General features: G+C 42.6%; 2 protein-coding genes across 2 annotated transcripts; both read right to left on the reverse strand.

The window, feature by feature from the left end:
* Positions 1-13: 13 nt before the first annotated feature.
* mdc1 (mediator of DNA damage checkpoint 1) lies at positions 14-11,360 on the reverse strand. Its single transcript, XM_047597961.1, has 12 exons — positions 11,312-11,360; positions 10,548-10,700; positions 9,873-10,457; positions 9,714-9,792; positions 8,394-9,634; positions 7,610-7,669; positions 3,786-7,501; positions 3,145-3,282; positions 2,463-2,645; positions 2,254-2,379; positions 1,677-1,787; positions 14-1,560 (listed from the first exon to the last, which is right to left on the reverse strand). Exons 2-12 carry the CDS (start codon positions 10,678-10,680, stop codon positions 1,357-1,359), a joined length of 6,576 nt encoding a protein of 2,191 aa, XP_047453917.1. The 5' UTR covers positions 10,681-10,700; positions 11,312-11,360; the 3' UTR covers positions 14-1,356.
* A 1,070-nt stretch (positions 11,361-12,430) lies between these two features.
* Positions 12,431-16,898, reverse strand: tubb5 (tubulin, beta 5). The gene is made up of 5 exons (XM_047597962.1): positions 16,727-16,898; positions 14,184-14,292; positions 13,829-13,939; positions 13,482-13,726; positions 12,431-13,373 (listed from the first exon to the last, which is right to left on the reverse strand). The coding sequence occupies exons 1-5, from the start codon at positions 16,781-16,783 to the stop codon at positions 12,561-12,563; spliced, it is 1,335 nt and encodes a 444-aa protein (XP_047453918.1). The 5' UTR covers positions 16,784-16,898; the 3' UTR covers positions 12,431-12,560.
* Between the last annotated feature and the right edge of the window lie 802 nt (positions 16,899-17,700).

Genomic DNA, 17,700 nt, shown 5'->3' on the forward strand with positions numbered 1-17,700 from the left:
TCACAGAATAAAATTATTCTTTTTTTTTTAACAAAATGCCAGAAAAAGCGTGGACATTCATTGAACCGTGTTGAGAGATGGTGATCAGTACAAAATCTGCAATGTTTAAAAAAAAGCTTTTTTTTTAAGCTTAAAAACTCCTTCTTGAACTTTGAAATATCAGCAGGTCTGGATTTGGTTGAAAGCTTCTAGATACACCATAGAAACACAGCACATTGCTAAAATAATTTTCCTGTTATTATTATTATGTCCCTTTTTTATTTTTTAACTCAATCATTCAGGTCCATAAACAAAACCAGATACCTGAACACTCAAAAAGTCTACGACAAGTAAATAAATTAAGTCACAGCTAATGTTTACATGGGTAATACAGACAAATGTCGTGATTTTCTAGAAATACAAACTTCATGTTAAGTCACTAGCAAAATTAATAGTCGTAAATTACAAGCTAATGAGTCTATCTTTAAAACACCAGTGACATAGCACAGGTAGGCATAGAGTTTACAGGGAAAAAACAAAAAACAAATGTGAGGTCTGTTTACTGGCCATTACTGAACATGACATGTACACATAGAGTGGACAAACGCAAAACACCATAAGATATTGATGTAGAAACAGCATCAGCAGTCAGGTGCTTGTATTGTCTCACTCTCCCTGGAGTTACATGATTGGATGAGGCCTTAATGGAGTTGGTGGTGGTGGTGGTGGTTAATGGAGGCAGGAACAACAGACACACTAGTTCCATGACTGTGTATGGATAAAAGGCACTATGAACTTCTCATCAGGACAGGAAACGGTTATTTCATTTACTGATTGCAATAACTGGTGCGGGTCAAAACAGTAAAACCATCCAAACATGATGTATACATACAACGTCACTGATTGCGCTGAAACACACACATAGAGAGTAGCAGCAGTTTAGCAGAGTTAATTCCTGTTGTTGTAAAAGTGAGACTTGGAGCAGAGGGGAAAGTGACAAGTATTATTAGTGGGTAATTATTTATTACCCTGAAAAGCAGCAACAGTTTATGTAGCTTTAGTAACTACATTTATTCCAAGACCAAAGATAAGAATGTAAGAAACGACAATGAGCACATTTTCATGTTTTGGCCCGTCTCTACAAGCTTTTCTGCTTGTTACTCTCCAAATATTGTTTCTGGAGAACAGTAATATGACAGCTGGGATAGGCTCCAACTGCCCCCCGTGACCCTCTAGAGGACAAGTGGTGATAGAAGATGAGATGAGAAGAGAAGAGTGATACGGTGCATGTACAACGCTGAAAGTATACGTACAGAAATGGTCATTTTTCACCATATGGGAAATACATTCATACAGCTGTTTCTTCTTCAGCAGATACTACACCTTCCTCCTGCCTTTTCCTCTGCCTCCTGCAGGCTGCAGGGCAGCTACAGGAGGAGCAAGGATGTGGGTCTGAAAGTCAACTTTCTGCTGCAAGATCCCAGTGAGAATGAACTCCGCAGTGACGATGGGGAGAGAAGCTGATACAGCCGGCCCACACAGCGGCCAGTCTTCCTCGCAGGATATCACCACAGTCTGAGGCTAAGACAGCGCAAGGTGACATAAGGTAAAACATAATGCAAGCTGCAGTGACGACACTGTGCCACGATTTAATGCTCATGTACTTAATGTGGAACAGGAGAAGGGGGTAAACTCACCTTATGAGAAGACGGCATCTTTGCTAGAAAGGTAGCTCCACTGGAGGAAATGATCTCTTTCATGTGTACTGGCTCCGGCTTCACTGACTTTGTAACATGGATCTTATATCCCTGACAAAAAGAGGACAAAGTACACAACATGTAACAAATATCACGTCTATTTTTATTCAGTCTCTGAAAGGAAGATGAAGAAAATCAATAAATGATGCTTGGAAATGTAATTTGGTACAAGATGTGCATACTAGCATATTATACTGTATCAAAGTATTACTTTGCAGCTTTGACGAAACAGTGGGCACCTAGAAACATGATACATGAGACCTAAACACAACTTCCCACCAGACACAGCGTGCTAATAAACAATCGACGTGTTGAGATTTACTCAACAATATCAATGCAGCCAATATCAAAACAATGCATGGAGGTATCAGAGGTTACACAGGGTGAGGATGAGTCAACACTATGACTCGATATTCTCACCAGCGGTATTACCCACCACCCATGCACCATCTGTCAAGGGGCAGTACCACACACTATCATCCTCCAGCTCTGAAAAATTAAAGCCACGAGCGCGTACCTGTAAGAGAGGCTGACTGTTAGCAACCCTCAGAGAGTCCTGCAAGCAGAAATTGAACTTCTTCTCCTGCTCTGGGTCCTTTACATAGAAAGTACTAGGAGACAGGAAGCTCCTAGCTTTGCCACTCTGAAACGCAGAGAAGAGGAGTATTTATTTGAGTGTTCGGCATTAATATGTCAAGTTTTCTAACCGCTGCTATGGAAACAAACCTTTATCAGCCAGTCCGTGGTGACGACTGGGACTCCTTTAGCCACCGCACACAGGAATTTGACAGTCCTGCGTACTTTATCTGTCACCAGACAGTTCATGTCCGCCACGCCTTTAGCCATGCTGCCTCCTAAATGAGCCAACACTTTCTCACCTGCTGCATCCACAACACCTGTAAACAGCACCTGAGAAAATGGAAGCATCCACTCAAAACATCAGTTTTTGCTCAGTGTACATATTAACATATTTACATATTATATTTATATATTAACCCACAAGAGGTTTAATGTACAGATTTCTGATAACATCACCAGTTTAGTGAGAGATTATGGGAAATGTGGTTGAAAATTCATGTGTTTGTAGTTACTGTTACTATGTTTCTTTGTGCAATTTATGGACATTTCCTGTACTTGATTCAAACTGAATTCTCTTTCCTTCTAAATAATAACCGTGATTTTGGCTGATTTCGTGCAGCCAATATCAAAATTACATTTAAATAATTTGGTTTCTTTCCCAGATTAAGGTGATGTGTATATATATATATATATATATATATATATATATATATATATATATATATATATATATGTATATATATATATGTATATATATATATATATACATATACATATATATATATATATATACACACACATACATAAGTTTACGAATACAAACACGGACCTTATAGGTCTGGCAGGAAGTTTGTAGTTGACCACCAGCCACCTGAGAAGTGGAGGAGGAGCGAGGACTCTTTGCCACAGGAGGGGAGTTTGCAGGACCCTGCCGCTTCCTGGACACACCAGCATTTGGAGTCTGGGGCTGTTAAGTGGGTGAGGAAGGGGAGATGGAATGAGGAAAGGGTATGAGAATGGAGTAAAAGTACAAGAGTGTAAGAACGAAGGCATAAGGCCAATATAATAAATACAAACAAAATACAAAAGAATAGAAGGGGTTTAGAAACCGTAACAACCATAAAATGTAAGAGTAGGAAGTGACCACTGACCACTTAATTCATTAGTGTATTGATGGCAATGCAGAGCAGATTAGACTGCTCTTGTTGAGAGAGTGGCGGAAACTTGTAAGGTCCCTGTTGTAGATGGTAGTGCATTATGAGGACTGGAAAAGCTGACTCACTGAGACAAACACGCAGTGGCCTTTAGCCAAGGTAAAAGCCTTCACAAGATAAATTCCTGAATACTAATTATGTTCTGCTCAGCTTTCCATTTCATCCGATTTACCTTTCAGCATCAATGTGTTTTAGTTTACACCAAACCTTCTCAAGTCTACTACTTGTACGGTATGTTTAAAAGTATTCAAGTCACCTCTGATGTCTGCACATTTCCATCGTGGTTCATGGGAGTGACAGAAGTTCCGCTTTCTTGTAGCCCGTCAGTCTTCTTTTTCAGGACCACCGATGCTCGACCTCTGGCTCTCTTCGCCGTGGGGGCTTCCTCTGTTTCCTCTGTTTCATTTGTGTTCACTTGGGGATGAGATTCTTTTGCATTTTTCTTTGCTTGGCTGTTGGATGCTCTGCCCTTTCTTTTCACTTGGACATTAGCAGAAGTCTCCTCTTTTGTTTCATTTTGTTCCTGTTCCTCTGATGCTTCAGCCTTTTGGTCGTTCTCTGCGCCAAGGCTACATTCTTCTCCCACATTTACCTCCAACTCACTCTTCCTTGTTTTCTTTTTTTCTTTTGCCTCATCACCGACATTGACTTTAGGAGCTGCTTCTTCCACAGTTTCACTCTTTACTTCCTTCTTACCTCTGCCTCTCACATTCTTTTTAACCAGAAGAGATTCATCACTGGCACGACCTTTCTGTTCATTTGACTGGTCTTCCTCACCTGCATCTGTAGGTTCAGAGCTATTTGAACTGGCTTGTCGTCGCCCCCTACTGGTACCAGGCTGCTGAGAACTGGCCTTGTCTTTATCATCTTCATGGTTAACATCACTGGAGGATTCTTCTACTTTCCTGCCTCTCCTGCCTCTGGGTATAGGTTTTGGAGCTGAATTCTGATTACTGCTGAGAGGAGAGACAGAGTCTGGGTCAGGTTTTGTCTTCTTCCCTCCTCCTCCTCGCTGCCTACCTCCTCTTCCCCTGTTGTGAGAGCTCACACTACAGCTGGAAATCTCAGAGTTGAGGGAGTTTGATGAGTTGGACCTCGAAAGAAGTCCCTGAGGGCGAATGTCCTGTTCTGAGGGCCCTGGAGCGGCTGTCTGGCTGGTCCTCCTCCGTCCTCTTCCTCGTCCTCGTCCTCTTCCTCTTCCCTTGCTCTCCTGCATGGTCATACTTGAAGCAGACCTCTCTGAGCTGACAGAGTTAGAGGAGTTAGAGCGAGACCTTGTTCTCATCGCTGGGAAACCCTCAGCTGATATGGCTGGGCCTTGCTCTTGTTCTGTGGGACACTGGGCAGTAATTGTTCTCCTGGTTGCTCTTCTACTTCTTTGAGGGGCTTTGGCCTCGTCCCTTTCCTCATTTTCTTGTTGGTCGTTTAATTGTTTTTCTTTCTGCTGTTTCTCTCTTTCCTCCCTTTCCTTTTCTTCCCTCTCCAGTCTTGTTTGTTCTTGAGCCTTCCTCTCCCTCTCACGTTGCTCTTCAAGTTCCTTTTCTGCAATTTTCCGACTTTCCTTTTCTTCTTCTTCCTTTCTTTCCCTGTCTAATCTTTCTTTCTCTTCTCTCTCCAGCCTCTCCTTCTTTTCTCTTTCTACCATTTCAATCTCTAGTCTTTCCTTTTCTTCTTCTTCCTTTCTTTCCCTGTCTAATCTTTCTTTCTCTTCTCTCTCCAGCCTCTCCTTCTCTTCTCTTTCTACCCTTTCAATCTCTAGTCTTTCTTTTTCTTCATTTTCTTTCCTTTCCCTTTCTGCTCTCTCCAGTTCAAGTCGTATTTTCTCCGCCTGCAATCGTTCTTGTTCTTCCTTCAGTCTTTTTTCATTGTCAAATGTTTCTTCTTCTTCTTTACTCCTCTGCCGTCTTTTCATCTCTTCCTGTTCTCTTTCCCTTTCATTGTATTCTCTCCTTTCGCTATCAGTATCTTCTTTCTCTTGTTGCACTGAAACATCTTTCTCATGTTCCTTTATCAGGCTCTTATTTAGAGAATGCTTTTTTCTCTCTATTTTAGTCCTTTTATCCTTTTCATCTTCCATCTGTTGCCTCATAATTGCTTTCTCTCTTGACTGCTTAGCCTGCTCTGTCTCTTCCTCACTGTTATTATCCTCATCAGGCCTGACTTTTCCTCTCCTTCCGCTCGTGCTTGGCAACGTTTTATTTTCCCCTCTGGTCCGTCTCCGGGTAGGTACAAAACACTCCATCTGCTCTTCCTTTTCTCTTAATCTTGCTCTTGTCTCTCTTACATTTCTAACACCACTGGCCATGATTTCAGTCTCAGATTGACCACGTTTACCTTTCTGAGCCTGGGTGCCAGTTTTAGTTTTCAATGGCGCAGTTCCAGCAGGAGACACTTCAGAATTAGTGAGTGGTTGCGTCTGCTCTTCTTCAAGTTCCAACTTCTTTGCTTTTCTGATTTGTGGACATGGAACTGCGTCTTCCTCATCACTTTCATCATCTTTACCTGTCACTGCTGGCCAGGTTTCTACAGAAGAGACATCACAACTAGTGAGAGGCTGTGTCTGCATTTCTTCACGTTCCTGTGGCTTTTCTTTTCTTCTTTTGGGACATGGAGTCAAGTCCTCTTTACCACTTTGCTCATCTTCACATGCATCCAAGGGCTGAGTTTCAACACTAGGGCCATCAGAATGAATGAGTGTCTGTGTCTCCTCTTCTTCAATGTGCAACTGTTTTGCTTTTTTTTTACGTGTTAATGGAATTGAGTCCTCATCATCGCTTCCTTCATTTTCACTTGTCACTACTGGCTGAGTTGCAACAACAGAGGTCTCAGAGTTAGTCAGGGGTTGTGTCTCGTCTTCAAGCTGCAGTGGCTTTGCCTTCCGTTTCCGTGGGCCTGGCAGAACATCCGCATCATCATCATCATCATCACCGGCATATGAAGTCATGGGTTGAGTTTCAGCAACAGAGAATTCACAATTTGTCAGCGGTTGTGTCTCCTCTTCTTCAAGGTGAAGCCGCTTGGCCTTTCTCTTTCGTGGGCCTGGCATCGGGTCTGCATCATCACTTTCATCAGCTTCACATATAGCCATCGGCTGCTTTTCATCAACATGCAATGGCTGGGTTTCAGCAAGGGGTGATAATGCAGAGATGGGCTGAGTCTGCTCCTCTTCAATCTCAAGCCGCTTTACTATTCTTTTTCGTGGACCCAGAAATGAGTCTTCATCAACGCTTTTCTCGTCATCACTTTTAGGCATGGGCTGAGTTTCAGATATAGACAGAGCTTCACTGAAGGGCTTCTCTTCTGTTTCATTTAATGTTGTGTGCGTACTTTCATGCGCAGAGAAAACAGGATCATCTGTTGCCAAATCCTCCTCTCCCACAAAGGAAGCCACTGGTTGAGTTTCAGCCATGGCAAGAGTAGGTGACGTGGTAAGGTCTGAAGACTGAGTGTCAGTAGTAGCACCGCTTTGTATCTCATCTTCGTTTATGTCATCATCTGGATCACTGCAGGGCTCTGAAATATAAGCCTGTGTTGCTTCTAGGGCAAAATCTATCTGCATTCCCTTTTCAGGTAATACTGAACATCTGTCTGGCCCCTCATTGGCTCCATAGGCCTGTGTGTCCTCCAGGTTTGCGTCATTCTCTGCAGAGGTCCCTTCTGCAGCTGAGGCGGCTTCCAGATTCACACCACCCTCCACCGAGATGAAAGCTTGGGTGCTCTCAGTGGTGAGAGCTCGGTCCTGACACTGCAGATGACTGCTGTCAGACAATCCCAGCTGGAAAGACTCGTCTCTGCTGGACTGATCATCTTTTCTGTCACCAGGAGAATCTTGCACAAAGTCTTGGGTTGGTTCCATGCGATCTCTGCCCTGAAGGACAAAGGACTGTGTCTCAGCCACAACAAAGTCCTCATCCTCCTGGCTGTCTGAGCAGGAAGACAACACTACAGGCCTTAGGGCAGGTGGTCCTCCCCCTGAGGAACAAAGAGGATGAAGTACATATAAAATAAATACCTTCCCTGTGATAACACCAGTTTTTTGAAAGCAGACACTTTTGACTCTACTCAAAGTTATTCACTTACACCTAAATGCCCCTGGTGAGGAACTCGTAAAAGCCTGAGTCTCCATGTCTTCCACTTCTCCTGAAAAAAACAAACCAAAGCGAAGATTAAAAGGCAAAATTAAAATATCATTTAAATATACTTTTATCTCATGTTAACAACAAGCTTTTTACACAGTGGATCAACGATAAGTCTCCAAAGTGAGAAACTGAAATCCACTTTAAATGGAACACTAAAACTTGTATAAGCTTTCCTGTCTTTGATTATGTAAAGAGACTATCATTTTTAGCATCTCTTGATTACTATGGTCATTTAGAAGCAGACATTGTTGTAAATATCATATACTCTTACTCTCTACATCATTGTTTACATTTATCTTTAAATGTCAGCAGTACAATTTCATTCAAGAGCCTTTTGTTATGCGACAAGATTTTTCAGTTGTTAAAATGCAAGATGTTGAATTAGCATATATGAAAAAATAAAGTCTTCACAAAATTATTAACTTATGTAACATGTATTATGTAAGATGTTGAAATGATGGTGGAAGTATTGACTATCAATGAGAAACAAAAACTGTTCTATTATAAATTACATTGATTTAGCAGCTAATAGTGCAGATGTTTAAGCATAAATGCTGAATGCCCTAAGGTTCGAGTATTTGATGCTTTTTTTGTGCAACTTATGCTAGTAGACCAATTATCTTGGACTTTGGACTGATGACTGAAAAGAAAACAAGATATGATAATTAATCACATTGTTGCACTCCACATTCAGTGCATTGGGTTCTTATTTGAAACTGGGTTACCTGACGTTGTTATCGGAGTAGAGCAGTTTAGCAGAAGTGGAACCAGTGACCCAGGTGTATTTTCTCTGCGCAGTCGAGGGATCTGGTCCTCACCACCCTCCCCAACATCTGCATCCTTGTCATCCACATCTGTACCACTGTCCATTATAAGGTCAGCTGGTTTGGTTTCCTCCTCAGCAGGGGACACGCTGGATTCATCCACATCTGTGTCTGCATCAGAACCTGCCTGAAGAGCTTCTGATGTTGTGCCAGAAGGAACTGACGGAGCTGTGGGACCAACAGGTAAAACCACAGGAGAATCCTCCTCTGCATCTGTGTCACTGTCGGACAGAATATCCAAACCAGCTCCTGCATTTGCAATCGCGCATGATTCTGTTATAGCAGCAGCCACCAAGGATTCACCGTCGGCAGCCATAGCTTTGCCATCCACGTCGCTGTCTAGATGCAGACTGTCAGAAGCAGCAGTAGCAGATTCAGGTACAATTAACTTTACATCTAATTTGGTGAGTGTTTCATGTGTTTTAGAATTTCTATTTTTTGCTTCACGACCCCCCTTTTCTTCCTCCTCATCAACGTCTGTGTCACTGTCTAGGTGGAAATCATCTGAGTCAGCTGTGTGTGCATTCTGAAACAATGTGGGTTTTACTTTAGTGGCATCTGACACAGCAGTATCATCATCTACATCAGTGTCACTGTCCATGGTGATGCCCTCAGGCTGAATAACAGCAATAACATGAGGAGGTTTGGTATTTTCATTAGAGGAAGGCAGAGTCTTGGGCGCTTCATTTGAGACTTCATCATCCTCATCCATGTCTGTATCACTGTCCATGTGAAACTGAACTGTGTTTGGTTGTTGGTCAACTTGTTGTTTTGTGTTCAAGGTCACAGGCCCGGCAGAGACCACAATTCCCTCCTCTTCCTCCATGTCAGTGTCACTGTCCACACTAAACGCAGGGATCACATCTTTTAAGACTGCTGGTGTAGACACAGGCATTTCATCAAGACTGACATTGCTTTCCTCTTTTGCAGGAACATGTTGTCCACTCTCCTTAGACTTTGTCCTTCCCTGTGCTGCTCTTTCCTCCTCCCTTCTTTCTTCCTCTTCACTGTCATTCACAATTGTAGGCGCCTTCAGCTGCTGTCGTCCGGAATCAACATCAGCTTCGTCCGTGCTGAAACTGACATGCTTGTACGGCCTATTTTTAGTGGAGGAGGACGGTGTGATGGGACTTTCATCCTCACTGTAAACAAGTGAAAAATGAGCGTTGAGCATAGCTAAGAAGTGAAAGTTGGTATAGCTGTACTATAAAGAATATATACCTTTCAGGGACAATTTTGTTTGAGGGACTCAAGAATGTCGAACATGTTGGACTTGATTGATGGGACTCAGAATTGGGAACTGTAAAAGACAATAAAGAGAAATCTATACAAGATGGAAAAGGGGTTCAATTTGCATGTGTATTTACAAACTTTACATACCTAAGGCCTTATGTCCTCTGTCTCCTCCGCCCCGCCCTCTTTCACTGTCTGAATCTGAGTCAGATTCTGGGACCAGTGTCCCCTGTGGCTGTGTCGGAGTTTGCTCAAAGGACAGGCAACCGGCTCCTACAGGAGTCTTCTGTAATGACAACCTAGCCTTTGAATCATTGTTGGCACATTTTTTGCTGCCTGAGCTTATTTCCCCAAACTTTTCTCCGTAGGCATCTGGCGATCTGCCATTTAGTCCTGAATTGATGCTAACAGGAGTCTTCGTTTCCACTTGAAAAGAGTCTGCACTGCAGATGACAAACTTACATGGGATATCCGCCACCACCAAACTGTCACCTTCACTGAGGGCGTAGCGTACATTAGGAGTCAACTTTAAGCGGCCCTTACGGGTCCCATTCATGCTACCTAGGTCCCAAACCAAAGCCTCCATGTCCACCTCACTGTGACAACCTCTTCTCCGGTAGACAATGATGGAGATGATAGCATGCCGCTTTGATACCGAGGTTGCTGGCAAGGGCAGGGTGCAAGAGCCTGGGTCACGTCCCAGCACGTTGTCGCCCAAAAAGAGGGGCAATTCTGGGTGACAGACAGCATCCATAATAAGAATCACATATTGATGGTGTTTGTGTGTGTCATGTGCAGTTACAGCAGAAGTAAGCCACTCACCTATCTCAGGGATGTGTTCATTTTTTAAGATGCACAGTTTAGCCACAGGCTGCCTCTCGTTTTCATTCTCTTCTTCATGTTCTTCTTCGTCTGACTCCAAGATTGAGTCACAGATCACCTGAGTAGCATCCATTTCTTCGTAAGACGAAGAGACTGTTGTACACAAACACAGAACAATTATCACTAAGTATGTAGCATAGGTCTAATTCCAACAGCGTTTGCTTTACCTTGGCCTTACCATAGGCAGGTCCATACTGCTAAGGTTAGCCGAGGTGGCTAATTGGCTAACGTTCGCTTAACGTTCATCGCGGTCCGTTAACAGTTTATCTATTCTTTTACGGTGCATTCTCGCTAACATCTGATTGGTAACATGGGCATAATCAGAGAAAAATGTTAACTTTTATGAAACGTGTCGTGATATGTCAATACCCGTTACAGCACATACCATTCCCGGTCAACATCGAAATATAATATGTTAACCGCCTGTTTGTTGAGTCAAAATCACAATTTAATGTCACACCGAACTCTCCACTTGACGTAAAATTCATATTTATTGTCAAAATGGCTCAACCGTAAACTCTTCTTTCAAGAAATGAGCGTGGAAATTAACCCTCATGGCAATTACCTTGAAAACTATAAAGGAAGTACGGAAACGCGAGCTGATAAACTTTGAATTGCTTCAAGGGGCACATGGGCTTAGTATTTTGAATTTAGTTATGCTGGAATTAGTTTTTTATCGAAATGAATAGTACTTTTATACCCACCTTCCCACGTCTCGCCCTGCTGAAAGCAGATAAACAAAACCGACCATGCATTTCCTGGTAAAAATTGGCCACGCCCAGTCAAGGCAACTAAACGACAGACGATTGGGTAATATAACTGTCACTCACACTAGACGCCGTTTTCATTGGTCAATGAAACGTCCTGCGTCCGTAACTCGTTTCTGATTGGAGTAAAAAAATTCTCGACGCCCATTGTTCATACATCATATTTCGCGCCGTTAACGTGTATTTTAAAGAAACAGTACGTGTATAATAGGCAGGATTACTCTCGAAATTGTGATAACTTGTAGTTACATTAAATAAATGCAATATTCGTTCGAAGTATACACTATTAGGCTACCAAGTTTTTTTGTACTCAAGAGAAAATATTCTTCCCACTATTTTATGGGAATACATGTAGGGCTGGAGAAAACAATAAAGGATAAGGGTACTGCAACTCATGTGTGCGTCACGTCTCCGACTAACTTTTGCTGTATGCTCTGGCCAAAATGAACAGTATGGAGTCTACATAACTGTCTCAACAAATACACTTATACAAAAAGCTACTATTCCTATGTGAGGTAGCATGTGTCACAGGAATTCCAAATCTACAAGCATAAAATCCTTTCTTGCGTTGGTTTTAGTGCATGGAATGGTATTGTACTCAGCCATCGAATACTGTACTACTTTTTGGAGTTGTATATTAAGATCAAATAACCCTGAAACCCCTAACCCTGAAATTAATGTCCTTCTTTGGCTTGACTTTTGCCCAGCACCGGGATAGTTGTGGTGAATGTGGCTTTCTGCAGAAGGAAAAACTGGTCTGCCTTTCATATTGCGATTGGTAGTGTGCCCTTAATAATACTAGCAGGACAGCAATGGAGTAGAAACCTCTTGCATGGCTGCACTCAGAATCCCTCGGAATGTATTTAGCAATTTTATAATGCAGTGTTTCTTTCATAGCTGTACCAGTACTTTCCACTACAGTACTCACTTGACATTTATTTGAAATGTGATTGAAATTTAATCACTGAATTGTTGTTTCATTGTTTATATGGACACATAAATGAAGGGAAAACATTTTTTCATGTAAGAACTTTATTGGCATTGAATGACATGGGATTTCTAATGTACGCTAAAGTTAGATTCTAGCAAGGTAGTTGACACTATGTGGGTTTCTTGGCTACTCATGGTTTTTCCTCTTTGCTCGCTTTGACTTGGCATTCGTGTATTGAACTTCACATCTCCATCTTCAAGCATCCTCATCGGCCTCCTCTTCAAATTCACCCTCTTCTTCAGCGGTGGCATCCTGGTACTGCTGATACTCAGACACCAGGTCGTTCATGTTACTCTCTGCTTCAGTGAACTCCATCTCATCCATACCTTCACCTGTGTACCAATGCAAGAAGGCTTTACGGCGGAACATGGCTGTAAACTGCTCAGAGATGCGTTTGAAGAGCTCCTGGATGGCTGTGCTGTTTCCAATGAAAGTGACAGCCATCTTGAGGCCACGGGGTGGAATGTCGCAGACGGCGGTCTTGACATTATTGGGGATCCATTCAACAAAGTAGCTGCTGTTCTTGTTCTGCACGTTGAGCATCTGCTCGTCAACTTCCTTCATAGACATGCGGCCACGGAACACGGCAGCAACTGTCAGATAGCGGCCGTGACGTGGGTCACACGCAGCCATCATATTCTTGGCATCAAACACCTGTTGGGTGAGCTCGGGGACTGTGAGGGCACGGTACTGCTGGCTGCCCCTGCTGGTTAGGGGAGCAAAGCCAGGCATGAAGAAGTGTAAACGGGGGAAAGGCACCATGTTGACAGCCAGTTTGCGTAGATCAGCATTGAGTTGACCAGGGAAACGCAGGCAGGTGGTGACTCCACTCATGGTGGCAGATACCAAGTGGTTAAGGTCTCCGTAGGTAGGCGTGGTCAGTTTCAGAGTACGGAAGCAAATGTCATAAAGAGCCTCATTGTCAATGCAGTAGGTTTCATCTGTGTTCTCTACAAGCTGGTGGACTGACAGGGTGGCATTGTAAGGCTCGACCACGGTGTCTGACACCTAAGAGTGCAAATAAACAGAACTGTTATTCAGTCTCTTGATTTTTAGAAGAAAGGGCAAAAGCAATTAAAGAGAAACAAAAAAATTGCTGTCACAAGATTATGTTACCTTGGGGGAAGGCACCACACTGAAGGTGTTCATAATACGGTCAGGGTACTCCTCACGGATCTTGCTGATGAGCAGGGTTCCCATACCAGATCCAGTTCCCCCACCAAGAGAGTGGGTGAGCTGGAAGCCCTGCAGGCAGTCGCAGCTCTCTGACTCTTTGCGGACCACATCCAGAACTGAGTCCACCAGCTCAGCTCCTTCTGTGTAGTGACCTTTGGCCCAGTTGTTTCCAGCTCCACTCTGACCTGAAAGAGAAAGGTGGGACACACAGGTCTTCATTCATTTCCGCTGTACATAAACCTTGATTAGTCAGTAAGTAATATGATCTATGTTGTCGTTCAACTCACCAAACACAAAGTTGTCAGGTCTGAAGATCTGTCCAAAGGGACCAGACCTCACAGAGTCCATGGTTCCAGGCTCCAAATCCACCAGAATTGCTCGAGGTACATATTTACCTCCTTCACAAGAAAGAGAAGATAGGAAGAGAAAGAGAGAGAAGAGAGGGGGAAAACAGCATATCAGCTCAGTTTCTTTATTTTGGATATATAATACAAGGCATGGGACAGCAATAATATGTGGAATGCTATATTTTGGGATTTCCACTGTGGGATTAAAGGATTATCTTACCATATCATGTCTAAAAGCTGAAAATATGTGCATGTAATATAACTTCATTACTGTATAAATCAATTTGCAGCTAACCTGTGGCCTCATTATAGTAAACACTGATCCTGTCCAGCTGCAGGTCACTGTCTCCGTGGTAAGTTCCCGTGGGATCGATGCCGTGCTCGTCACTGATCACTTCCCAGAACTGCAGACACAAAATGGAAGGTATCACATGACAGCTACTTGCAATGAAAGTATGCATTTCTCCAATGATTATGCTGTTGGTGGAGCCAGAAACTTTAAATGAGGAAAACAGCAGTGGGTTTGCATTTTTGTATTTCGATAGTAATGACAAGATTTTTCCCATTTCAGCAGGCCACATCTGAACAGTAACCATTCCCTGCAACACAGCTGTTAATATTTCCACAGCTGTCAACTGATGACTTAGCAGAATGGAGTTCTTTCTTAAGTAAAATGCAGAGGAGCAAGCACAAAGAAGCTACAGATCACACTGGGGGCTAAGCTGAAAATAAACTCTATTTGTAGGAGGTCACACTACAGTGAAGACGCCAATTGTCTTCAAATCTGCATTCATGTGTTGCTCCCTCTTTAAAGACCACACTCAGCCCTTAAAGAGTGTGCATGCACTAAATCTATGAGTATGACTGTGGCATACTCATTTTCATGCATATATTTCTCTGATACCCTCCAACTCAGGCTTTTTTGTGATTTAGCCTGTGATTTTCTGCAAAAAGCAGCAATAGGGGGATTTAGAATAATCTGGATAAGCAGCGTGTATAGCAGCTCAGTGCTTAAGAGATTGTGAGTCAGCTATGGACTAAGGATCATGTCATTTAAATAAGACCATGTAAAACAAAAATGACCAAGAGACCTTAATATGGGGGAGCACACCAGAACAAAGAAGCGCAGTGCTAAGAAAAAGAGCAACTAAAAGAAAAGAAAGTGAGTTGTATATGTGACACTATAGATGGTTATCAGAACAGAAATGACTGCACTGAATGAATGAGGACAATAGGCAGAAAAGTGATGCCCCACCCTGACCTGATTCAACACAATATAGCCCTTCAGCAAATCTGTCAATCATATCCTCTGGACATCCGAGTCAATGATGCGTTCAGAGGGAATGGAAATGAATAGGGATCCTTACTACTGAGCTATCAATAGATATTTTTACACTACAGACAGCAGACACAAAGACAGAAACTTAACTCTGGATTTAAAAATGATATAAATGTGCACAACTGGTAACAACTGAAAAGTTGTCTCGGTTGTGCTTATTTCTTGCAAATATTTGATATATTTTATCAAGACACTGTGACCACTTCACATTAAGTCAAATGAGAATCCAGTGACTTCAGCCAATGTGCATCAGCTGTTTCCTCCATTCCTCCCCCACCCTACTCCTAATTTGGTTAGTGGAGGAAAGACATTGATTATTGAGAAAGGCTCTGCTTTGCAGGACATGGTCATCTCTGTCATTAGAGCATCATGCCAACAGTGATGCATCCTGTGAAATATGGGACATTGTTAATGTGCTCTTTAATAACTGAATACCAGGCCAAGATTCCAGTATGGTCCTACTTACACATCTGCTGTCTGTGGCAAATGATCAGTTGTGAAACAAAGGGAGACAATAAGACAGGGATAATAATGGGCCAGGAAGACCTCCTGTAGCAGACAGCGGTTGTTACTGTAGACTGGGTGGGTGGTGCATGGTACAGAGACAGAGACTGTGCAGACAATCATTCTGTATTATGGTTGAAAATGACATACAATAGAACAAAAAATGGTAAATGAGTTAATTTTCTTTCACAGGGTGCAGAAGATGCCTTTATAAAAATGCAAACAGCCATTTTGAAAGGGGGAGAAGATATTCTTTCTTTACCAATTATCCATGCCACACCCTTCCACAGCTCCAGCTGCTCTCTCACCCCCTTTAACTGCTGTCTGCCTCTACATACAGCCTGCAGAAATAAAATCTAATCGATATGGGATATTGATCCATCAGTCATACGTGGGGAGAAATATCTAGGCCTCTCACCCCAGCAACCCACTCATTGTCTGGAATACCAGTCATATCTGCCTGTGTAAGACAAAGAAACCAGAGTGCAGGCTCCTCAGACTGAAGGGCTCTGACAAGTGAAGAATAGATAGATTTTTTTTCTTTCTCTTTCTCGTCCCAGACAATGTCTTGAGGTCAGCTGAATCCACAGCCTAGAGACGCAGACACGCCCGGTGTTGTCTGAACAAAACCCACCGAGACACAAGAGCCCCGTTATACCGTTATTTCAATGTGAATGAGCTCCACACCCACCCACCAGTTACCGCAGTGCACAAGAATCAGTCAGAAAAGCACCATCTCCAAGCTTTTATTGTTTATGTGTGATGTGTTCGGATTCATTGATCAGTTTTAAACGCTGACATAATATATAATCTGTGTGAAAGTTTTTTATTATTATTATTTACGCACTGAGAACAAATACGTCCTTTGTCTTCATATATAATAAACCAACTACTAAAAAAAAAAAAAATCTAAATAACCTTTTTATCTGAGCAGCCTGACTGAATAGTTAATTTTATAAAGTAATACATTAATTCTCAGTAATTTATTTTCTTACCTTGGCACCAATCTGGTTGCCGCACTGGCCGGCCTGGATGTGCACAATTTCCCTCATAATGGATGCGTTAAGCTTAACAGCGACGCGCAAATAAAACGTTACTCCGCGAGCACGACGAGCCGACCGCAGACTTGTGTGAGCGTGCCGGACAAAGGATTTATAATGTTGGAGGGTTTCCAGAACAAGGATGGGGACGGGTAGCGGGCGTGGCCAGACCCAGACCCAGCTGTTGCGCACGGAGATTGGCTGAGTGGACCGACAGACCCAGGCCCAATGACGGGAGGGGGAGGAGCGACACTGCAGCAGATCAGGGAGTGGAAATCAGATCGAGAGACTGGGCCGAATTTTACCAGCTGTGTTCCAGAAATACCGAGGATGACACATTACAGTTACAGTTTGCTTCAGCTATCAAAATCAAAATATAATCATCCGAGTATATGAAAACAGAGAGCAGACATTCCCGGAAATCCTGGGGCAAGAAGTGAGTCACAAACATGGTCCTTATCGAATAATATCAAAATATACTGGGTTGTATATAGAGAAAACAGTCTCACAAATCATCACACAGGATTTATTCATTTGCAGAAGAAACCAGATGTAGAAACAACAGCTAAGATGCCTACTTAGCAGAAGTCCCTTAGCTTTACATTTTTTGGCTATTTGTCCATGTTTGTGTGCGATGTTGACATAATAAATCTGCTGACACAGTCTCACAGTAAAGTAGTTATGCATATATGCATAACTGCTTTTACAAATTCCTTCAAGAAATAAAGTCAGGCTGTGAGAAACAGGGGGTACAAGTAGTCAGGCCTCTGGTCCCAGCTTTCATCAGACAGTGCGGTAAAACAGAAGCAAATCCACTCTGTTAAATGATCAGATTATAGTTTCAACAGCGGATTACAGAACATAACATAAACTGCTGCTGGACGTTTTTTAAAAGAGCCTCGCTGACATAGAAGGAAAGCATGTTTAAA

The sequence above is a fragment of the Mugil cephalus genome, chromosome 11 (genome assembly GCF_022458985.1).
Source record: "Mugil cephalus isolate CIBA_MC_2020 chromosome 11, CIBA_Mcephalus_1.1, whole genome shotgun sequence".
In the NCBI taxonomy this organism is placed as follows: Eukaryota; Metazoa; Chordata; class Actinopteri; order Mugiliformes; family Mugilidae; genus Mugil; species Mugil cephalus.